Consider the following 10,715-nt stretch of genomic DNA (forward strand, 5'->3'; position numbering starts at 1 on the left):
ACATGTTGTGAGTTTCTGCAGCTGTTTTCCCTTACTTTGAAAGAGAATTTGACATAAATTCTTCGTTTCTTTATAAATCCCACATTGAATGTGACAAGACAACACATTCAATCACGAAACCAGTTATAAAAACTAAATGGACAGTCCAAACTACTTGGAACAAAATGAAAACAATAGCTAATGGGATCCATGCACTGATGCACTGTCCTCGTTTCAGGAACTTTTTGAAGAAACCTCATATATTATTTGCCAAGAAAGAACAGAGCCCTGACAACATAAAATGGCAACTAGAAAAGAAAACATAGCAAGTAACAGAGACAAAAAATTATAAATACTGTGGAAGAAGGAAATGACATTTGTGACACTGAGAATGATCATATTCAAAATAATAGCAGTGATACCGAAAAAGACTGTATGGATATATTAATTCAGTGTCTTAAAATTACCATAATGGAGATGACCATGTAGAAGATGATATTCCACTGCAAGGTGGAATATACACAGAACTATAACTATTAATGAATACTTGTAATGAAATCTGGACAGAAGTTGCTGAGATAGTAAGCAGAGTCTTGAATGTTAGGTCACAAGCTTTTTTTTTAGGAAGTGTCCAAAATATTACCAATAATAATAATAATAATTATTTGTTCAAAAATGGTTTCAATTGTATGGTTTTCAGTCATGAAAACTTACATACTAAAATGCAGCACAACTTATTCTTCTGGAAAGCATGCACAGGAATTCCATTTTAGCTTAAAATTGCAGCATCTGTCTATTAGACCTGAAATTTCCATTATTTTCACTTGGCACTTGCAGGATTAATGTGTGGGTGCATGTCACCACCTGTGGTCCAGTTGACACTGTAGTTGGGTGCCTTGCCAGGCTGCCGCACTTCTGGAGATGTAATAAGGCTCATAAGCGGCTTGTTCAGCCGATAAGGGGGAGGGAGTCCTTGGATTGTGGTTTCAATCCTGCCACATACAGCCCTGGAAACAACCACATAAATTTCCTTACACAAAGGCCGGGATGCTGAAGTAAAATCAAGAATATGCAATAGTTTACATGTACTTGCTACCACTGAACTGAAGCTGTACTTTTGTGTTCCTGAAATAACAAAAATGTTATATCTGGCCTCTAATGGGGGCCATGCAGTAGCATAGTTGGTTGAGACACTATGCTACACGCCAGAAGGTCACGGGTTCAAGTCCCGATGAGGTCATTGCATTCTTTTTAAATTGACCTAAACCTTCCAGCCATGCTATGACCCTGGGATCGACTCAGCCTCTAACAGAAATGAGAACCAGGAATATTACTGGAATATTCTTGGGGGTAAACGGCGGCCGGTACGTAGGGCTGACAACCTTGCCATCATCTATGAGCCGTTTGTCTAGAAAATGTGGGAACCTCAACATCTCACAACCCTATGGGCCTCCATGGCCTGTTACAGGGATACCTTTACTTTTTACTGGCCTCTAATGGCATAACATCTGCATGGAACTTCCTGAAAATCAGTCAACCAGTTCAGAAATTTATATGGGAACACACACACAGCAGGGTGATCTCATAAGCCCACTTACTTTACTTAAGAATGAGGCTATGGATCTGTATCACAATGAACTGATGTTATCTTGAACAAAAAACTCAGTGATGAGAGCATTCACACTAAATACAGAACTTTGTCATATTGCAACAATACAGTAAGCAACTCCATGAAAAGTCATTAAACATTCTTGAGAAGCTGATAGTTATTTAGCTGGGAAAGAAATTCTCTGGTTCTTACAAAACTTGAAAGTTCATTACCTTGCTCATAACAGCCTATTCTGAGCCAGGTCAGTCTCATCCAGACATCCCCATTTTATTTACATAATGTTATCTGACACCTGCATCTTGGTCTTCAGAGTGGGGTCTTCCCTTAAAACTTCCTACCAATATCTTGTATGCATTTCTCATCTCTTTATGTAAGCAAGCTACACGTCCCTACCTCAACTGACACCCAAATAATGTATCATTACAGAGTACAAATTATGAAGCTCCTCAAGATGTAGTTTTTTGAGCCTCATGCCACTTACTTTCCCTTAGGTCTAAATATTCTCCTCACCATGTTCTTTCCTTTACACGAAAGTCCAAGTTCTATGCCATATAAAACAACAGGCAAAACTGTTATGGTAGCAGACAATCCCTGAATTTAATTTGCACTTAATTTCTTCAGGAGTGTAACACTGATTCTAGAATGTGCAATTAGATGATCCAGGAAAGCCAGGTGGGACTGAAATTAAATGGGACACATCAGCTGTTGGTTTATGCTGATGATGTGAATCTACTGGGTGATAATATAGATACCACAAAGAAAAATACACAAACTTTAATTGATGCTAGTAACGAATTTGGTCTTGGAGTAAACACAGAGAAAACTAAGTATATATTGTTGTCTTGTCAATGGAATGCAGGGAAAAATCATGACATAAAGGCAGCTAATAGATGCTTTCAAAATGAGCCACAGTTCACCTATTTGGGAATGACTATAATAAAACAAAACCTGATTCATGAGGAAATTAAGACTGAATTCAGGTAATGCTTGTTACCATTCAATCCAGAACCTTTTGTCTTCTCATCTGCTGTCTAAAATCATAAAAATTAGGACATACAAAACTACAGTTTTGCCTGTGGTTCTGTATTGGTGTGAAACATGGTCTTTGATATTAAGAGAGGAACATACACTGAGAGTGTTTGAGAACAGGGTGCTCAGAATATCTGGAATGAAGAGAAATCAAGTGACAGAAGGTTGGAGAAAACTGCATAATGAGGAGCTTCATAATCTGAACTCTTCGTCAAGTATAATTAGAGTGATCAAGTCAAGGAGGATGAGATTGGCAGGGCATGTAGCATGAATGAGGGAGAAGAGGAATGCATATACGATACTGGTGGGAAAGCAGAAGGAAAGAGACCACTGGGAAGACTAAGGCATAGGTGGGTGAAAAATATTAACCTTTAACAGCCGAATGTTATATATATATATATGCAGCAAGCAGCAACCCGAGTTGGCCAAATGTTTATATATGACTGGAGGTGAAACATTCACAACACCGGCCAACCAAAGGTAAACAAAGACGTTGTGTGTTTCGCTAAATAAGAAAAGCAGGAGCATGCTCTTCTACTGTAAAAAGTGCGATGTCGCTTTCTGTGAGGTGGACTGCGCGTCAGAGTGTATCGTAAACTGTGAAGTGACACAGTTCAAACTCGTGTACAGTCTGAACAAAATATTATTGTATATAGTGTGATTATATTTACAATATCACCAAGTCTCAAAGCTGAATATCACGGTCAGTGGCGTTTCTCAGGGGAGGCCAAGGTTACCTGGGGCCCAACTGAGTCGACTGGAGGTGAAACATTCACAACACTGGCCAACCAAAGGGAAACAAAGACATCATGTGTTTCACTAAATATGAAAAACAGGAGCACGTTCTTCTATTGTAAAAGTACGATGTCACTTTGTGTGAGGAGGACGGTGTGTCAAGAGTGTATCGTAAACTGTGAAGTGACACAGTTCAAACTCGTGTACAGTCTGAACAAAATATTACTGTATATGGTGTGATTATATTTACAGTATCACCAAGTCTCAAAACTGAATATCACAGTCAGTGAAGTTTCTCGGAGGAGGCAAAGGTTACCTGGGGCCCAACTGAGTCGACTGGAGGTGAAACATTCACAACACTGGCCAACCAAAGGGAAACAAAGACATCATGTGTTTCACTAGATACAAAAAAACAGGAGCACACTCTTCTATTGTAAAAGTGCGATGTCACTGTGTGTGAGGAGGACGGTGCATCAGAGTGTATCGTAAACTGTGAAGTGACACAGTTCAAACTCGTGTACAGTCTGAACAAAATATTATTGTATACAGTGTGATTATATTTACAATATCACCATGATTCAAGGTTGAAGAAAAAACAACAAGTAAGTCCTTTGAAATTTCATAACATATATATTTTGCACTTCATGACAAAATAATCACAGTTAATTTTCATTTGTAAAAATTGCACTTTTGTGTATATGTAGAAAATTGTACTGTCTTTCAGGCTGTTTTTAGTTTGTATTTCTATGTTGCATAAAACGGAAAATACATATTTTTTTTCTGAAAGTTTGCAATGTTAATTAATTAGGGCGATTTAAATACCGGCCGCAGAGGGCTGCCGGCAATTTAAAAGTCCAGACGTTAAAGGTTAAAATGGATCTTAGAGATCCATGGGATGGCATGGAATGGACTGATCGGGCTCAGGATAGGAACCAGTGGAGGGATCCTGTGAGCACAGTAATGAACCTCTGGATTCCATAGTGCTGGGAAGTTCTTGCGTAACTGCACAATTGGCAGCTTCTCAAGAAGGATTTGCTCTATGAGTGAGTGAATGAGTAAGTGAGTAAGCGATGTACCTCTGATTTGTTACTGCTATGCTCAACTATTTGAACCTTCCCCATTTTGAAAGGACCTATTATTCATTCATTCATTAGTAATCTGTCAAGATGACAGGTCCACAGTCTCTTCCAAAACAGTTCCTCCACTTAATGCGATCTAGAGCTTTCTCCTTCAAATGAAAATATCCTCTTCTGTCCCCAAGGTCATCCAGCATCTTCTTACGTCTTCTTCCTCATCTTCTGGTCACTTCTATCCGCCCCTCTATCTTTCCTTCAATAACTTCTTTTAGAAGGCAGTTACCGCGTAAGATATGACCAATCCAATTAGCCTTCCATTTTCTAATTTTGTGTAGGATATTCCTCTGCTCACTGATTCTAAATAACACTTCTTCATTTCTCACATAATTGGGTCCAACTGATCTTCTCCATCCTTCTCCAACACCACATTTCAAAGCTTTCCAGGTGTTTCTGATCTACTGCCCTAAGTGTCCAAGTTTCAGCCCCATACAAAGCAATGCTCCAAATGTAGCATTTCACTAGTTTCTTTCTCAAATTTAAGTCCAATTTGCTGGTAAAAAGATTCTTCTTCTTGCTAAATGCAGCTTTTGCCATGGCAATCCTAGATTTAATTTCACACGTACACCTTCCACTATCTGTTAACAAGCTACCCAAATATTTAAAACATTTCACATTCTCCAGTTGTTTTGGTCTCTCTCTATTGTGACTGAGGTTGGTTGTCTCGAAATTTTCATTACTTTTGTTTTCTCCACATTCATTTCCATGCCATAGCACCTTCCAATTTTGATTAGTCTATCAATCATACCCTGTAGCACAGTTTCTTCATTAGTCATTAACACAAGGTCATCTGCATATTTCACAGTTTGAATAATTTGCCCTCCTAATTTGAAGTCTCCAAGCCCATCCAGAGCTTCCTTAGTAAGGAATTCGCTGTACAATTTGAAAAATTGGTGATAAACAGCATCCTTGTCGAACTCCTCTTCCAATCTTCACACTTCTTGTCTCCCCTCTGTCCAGTCGCACTCTAACTTTCTCATCCATGTACAATTTACTAATCAATCTTCTTTCACGCCAATCGATACCTGTTTCCTTTAGGATCTGCATTAATTTGGTCCAATTTACATGGTCAAATGCCTTCTGCCAGTCTATAAAGCAAGCACACAGTTCTTCATCTATCTCCAAAGTTCGTTCTGCTATAATTCTCATCATCCCAATTGCATCCCTGGTTCCTTTACCTCTTCTAAATCCAAACTGATCCTCTCCAAGTATATCCTTTATTTTCCTTTCAATTCTTCTTTTAAGTATCTTTGCTATTATTTTTGCTGTATGTGCCATAAGGCTTATTGTGTGATGGTTGCTGCATTTTGTAGCTTTTGACTTGTAGCAATCATTGTCACTTGTGTAAAGTCCTTGGGCCACTCCCCAGTTTCATATATGGTATCGATTAGTTTTGTCAGTGTTTTCAAAGCACCTTCTCCCAGTAACTTAAGCATATCTCCAGGCACATCATCATCTCCTGTAGCCTTTCCATTCCTCATGTCCTTGATAGCTTTTTCCACCTCACTTTGTAAAAGATATGGTCCTTTCTCGTCTGTATCTACTTCTTCTTCCGGTTCCACTTCCAAGGTTTCTGGCCGATTAGGTCGATCATATAGTTCTGTAATATAATCTTCCCGAATTTTCAGCATTTACCTCTGATCTACCATTCTATTCCCCTGGGAGTCTTCGATGCCAATATTTTGAATCCCATGGTTCTCTTTCCATCCTAGTTCTTTTGTCTTCATGTACATCAAATCATAAAGTCTTGTCCTTTGAAATTCTATAATCTCATTACATATCTTCTCAAGATATTCCTTTTTGGCCCTGTCCATGGCTCTTTTTTCAATTCATTCCTCAGTCTCCTGCATTTCCTCCTGCCTTCTTCATTGTTTACATTCTTCCATTTCCTTCACTCCTCCATTTTACTCATCATCTCCTGTGTAACCCATGTTTTTCTTGCTATCTTCTCAACTTTACCAACCAAATCACTGATAGTATCTAACATGCATTCTTTTATATTGTTCCACTGCACTTCAGCATTTCCGCTTTCACTTTCAATTGCAATGAGTTTCTCTTCTAGGCTCTCCTGCACTCTTTGCCTTTGAGCATATAACTTCTCCAAATCCCATCTAGGTCTGCGCTTTTGGAATCTTATAATTTTCTTCACCCTGGTTTGAAACTTGGCAACCAGTAAGTGGTGGTCAGAGTCAATATCTGCCCCAGGCAGTGTCTTCACATCCTTCACACTGTTTCTGAATCGATGTTTCACAAGGATGTAGTCCAGCTGATGCCGCCTCCAATCCCTAGGTACCTTCCATGTGTAGACCTATTATACGTGGGTAGGCTGAAAAGTAATGCACACATGCTTGTAGAGCGTGAACAAAAACAAATAGCAAGATCGGGCAAAAAGTACATTAAAGTACAATTCTTAAGTTTCAAAAGCATGTATTTATTTTTCAACATAGTCACCATTAAGGCTAACACATTTCTCCCAAAGTGTAACAAGTTTTTTTTATTTCGTCACTGAAAAATTCTTCCGACTTTTCTTGAATCCAGGACTTGACAGCTGTCTTCACCTCATCGTCTGAGGTGTAATGATTACCCTTGAGGTCTCTCGAGTAGAAGAAAAAAATAAAAATCGCAAGGCGCAAGATCAGGGGAATAAGGAGGGTGTGGAATCGATTCAAACTTCAGGATTCGCAGAGCCTCTTCAGTTGCGCGCGAGGTGTGTAGACGAGCGTTGTCATGTTACAAGATTATTGGCGCCAGGCTGCCTCTAACACGACAAACTCGACGCCGGAGGCGTTTTAGAGTCTGTATATACTGAGAAGAATTTACCATTGCCCCTCGTTCCAGAAAATCGGTCACATAAACTCGGTGAGCATCCCAAAACACAGTCAAAAGAACTTTTTGGCGGAGGGTTGTGTTTTGAACTTTTTCGCCTGAGGAGAAGACGGATGTTGATATTCAGCGCTCTGTCTTTTCTCTTCCGGGTCGTAACGATGGACCCATGACTCGTCCGTCATAATATTCAAAAGAAAGTCGTCTCCTTCATCACGGTAGCGCTGCAAAAGTTGCTCGCAGCATCCCAATCGACGCTGTTTGTTCTTATCTGTGAGACGGCGTGGTACCCATCGTGCACAGATTTTACAGTATCCCAGTTGTTCAATATGAAGCCGACACGTTCCTTGGATATTCCAATATGGTTTGCGATACACTTTTGAGTGATTTGCTGGTCATTTTGAATCAAATCGTCGATGAGTTTGCGAAGATTATCGTCTGTGGCAGCGATCGGACGTCCACTGCGTGTTTCATCAACAATTATGGCTTTTCTAGGCTCGCAACTACGAAATTTTATTACCCATCGATTTACAGTAGACCTATCAACAGCATCGTCACCATAAACAGCCTTTAAACGACAATGAATCTCAGTAGGAGTCACTTTTTCAGCAGTTATAAATTCGATAACAGCACGCTGTTTAACTTGCATTGACATAGCACTAGAACACGTCTCCATACTTCCGCTTCTCGAAATACACTGGATGAACTCAACAACCTCAAACCTGCGCATGCGTATTGAGGGGGAATGTTACTTCCACATGCCACCTGGTGTGCTCCTGAAGGTCATTTCGTTCGCGCTCTACAAGCATGTGCGCATTACTTTTCAGCCTAGCCTACCTATGTATATCTTCATATTATGAGTTTTTGTGGTAGTATGGTTATGAGATATGACTATACATACCCAGTTTCCTCTGCACTTGCTTGTACACAAATCTCCTTACTGGTGTCTAATAGAGTTTATGTGTTTATCTGTATGGTATTTAAGTTTTAACCTATTAAATCAATATCACTAGGCTGTACCATTGCTGGTATGTCCCATTCAACTGCCGTCCTTCTCACATCATATTTATTATAAAAAATTTAAAAGAGTTCAGGTCCTTGTTCATAGACTCTCTAACATGTTATCAGACACAGTAAATTCTGTCTCATGCTACAATCCATTCACTGTTCTGCAACCAGCCTAGTGAATACAACATTTAAGACACTATTTCAGTGGCAAACTACACTCAACTCCCGATTATCCAGGATAATGGTGGGGATGGAAATCACGATTAATAAAAAACCCGGTAAAGACAAATTTTATTAAAAGTAGTACTGTAATACTGTACCTTCATAGTACTATAGGCCTACCTGTATTTAAATTTATTCAACCTCATTTTTATGTCATCTCATGGCCTATTTAATACTTTTTTTACATTACACTGAAGTATGAATTAGTTATTTCAATCACAGTGTTCAACAACATCCAACACTTTTTATGAATATTCACACTTAACACTTAAAAAAAATTTAATAATGTCGTTTGCTTTTTCGCGGCATTTCCCTTTTTATGGATATCCGTACAAAACCTACGTAATATTAGCTTGTCACTTAATAAACTGTTCTCTTCACTCTCAAGATAGTCTAGTAAGGATTCCAAATGATTAAGAGCAGCACCATGTGATACTTTCTTACTAGCAGCACTGTCCACCTCTTCCTCATTCTCACTTTCTTCCCGCTCTTCTGACTGCACCCCCACTTAACTTACGATTTTGTCACTGCTTAACATTTCGAAGCCCGGCTCACACGAGTTACTGTTGAATACTTAACACAACACACTTCCTCTTACACCCTGACATTTTGCTAACACACTTGAAGATTGATACAAAGAGACTAATTGGGGTGGTGTATCTGTCCTTGAAACTTTCCACAAATCCTTGCATTCTTTCACCCCTACCCCAGAACATTGTGTCAGCATAACGGGACCAAAAAATGCTGAGCTCGGTTCACACTAGTGCGAAAATAGTGTTACAACTCACCATGTGAAACAAAAGTGAATGAATATTAAACAACATATAAGCCGCAAACCGGTTAATCCGCCCCCCCCCCCGGATAATCGAGAGTTGAGTGTATGTTGCAATGGACCTGTTTACTGTAAACTATTTGTAAATGGTAGGAAAAAGGTAACGCTATCCCTGTAACAGGCCGTGGAGGCCCATAGGGTTGTAAGACAATCGGTTCACAGAAGGCGGTAAGGTTGTCGGCCTTATGCACCAGTCACCCCTTACTCCCCAGAAGATTCCTGGTACTCATTTCTGTTAGAGGCTGAGATGACCCCAGGGACATAGTGTGGCTGGAAGGATTAGGTAAATTGAAAAAAATCCTTCTCATCAGGACTCGAACCCATGACCTTCTGGTTTGTAGCACAGTATCTCAACCAACTACGCTACCGCGTGCCCCCTTAAACTATCTGTACTAAAAAGTATATAAATTTTATATAAATTTCTTGTAAGCCATTTAATTATCTAAGTTGGTACTACTGAGTTACCTGCTTGGATTATGCTACATTTCGTATAGTATAGTGCTGCAATCTAATGGCAAATAAATTAGTTACAATGTGTTTAGTGTATGAATCACACAAGAAAAACAAAAGACCCTTTTATGACTGATGAACACATCAAGTTTTACATGTACATTACCTTTTTTAACTACCTATATTTTCTCCCCATTTGTTTTCTAACATGATGATTTGGGGCAGCCTCCACATGTGATTAGTATGGAATATTTTCACAGTGTCTTTGAATTAAAAGCAGTTGTACATGAAGGAGAAACCCGTAAATCAGCAACAAGAAGAAAACATTTATGAAAGAATAATCACACTTCTCTCATAATACAACTATACCTGAGTGATGAATCTGAGGTCAGAAAGTGTAACAATCCTAGCTGCTGAGAGGAACACAATCAATCATATATATATATATATACAGTGCGTACAATCAAGTGCGCGCCGCGGCTGCAATTTGCCGTGAGTCATACCACCGCAGAACGGATGCAACTCCTCCCCGCGACTGCAGTGCCGTTCCCCGATAGCGTGAGTGTAGTGGTGTCGCTGAGTCTCCGTCCATCAGTTGCTCTACATGCACACATTTATAAGAATACAGTAAAAAGATAACTTACCGTGGTTTATAACAGGTGCTGAAAGTGACCTCCTTCTGCTTGCAAACATGCCGCGCATCTCACAAATAAATTACGCGACACTCTCTGCAGTTCGTCGACGGTAATTGAATGAATTACGCGTGTAATTTCATTTTGAAGACTATCAATGCTGCGGGGATTATTTTTGTAGACTTTTTGCTTCAGGTTGCCCCAAAGATAATAATCAGAAATACTGAGATCTGGGGATCTGGGAGGCCACAGTCCTCTACTGA

At 39.5% G+C, this 10,715-nt stretch overlaps 1 protein-coding gene across 5 annotated transcripts in view; it reads right to left on the reverse strand.

Annotated features, from left to right (window-relative positions):
- LOC111869511 (double-stranded RNA-specific editase 1) overlaps positions 1–10,715 on the reverse strand; it is an 83,618-nt gene that overhangs the window by 11,425 nt on the left and 61,478 nt on the right. For 4 of the 5 annotated variants that reach the window (XM_033753458.1, XM_023861086.2, XM_033753460.1 and 1 more), the window contains one exon: positions 844–986. In XM_033753458.1, the coding sequence (XP_033609349.1) occupies positions 844–986 (143 nt within the window). Of the gene's footprint in view, positions 1–693; positions 987–10,715 lie in introns of all 5 variants that reach the window. The other variant, XR_004513561.1, reaches the window with a different exon arrangement.

The sequence above is a fragment of the Cryptotermes secundus genome, unplaced genomic scaffold (assembly GCF_002891405.2).
Source record: "Cryptotermes secundus unplaced genomic scaffold, Csec_1.0 scaffold10, whole genome shotgun sequence".
NCBI classification, from domain to species: Eukaryota; Metazoa; Arthropoda; class Insecta; order Blattodea; family Kalotermitidae; genus Cryptotermes; species Cryptotermes secundus.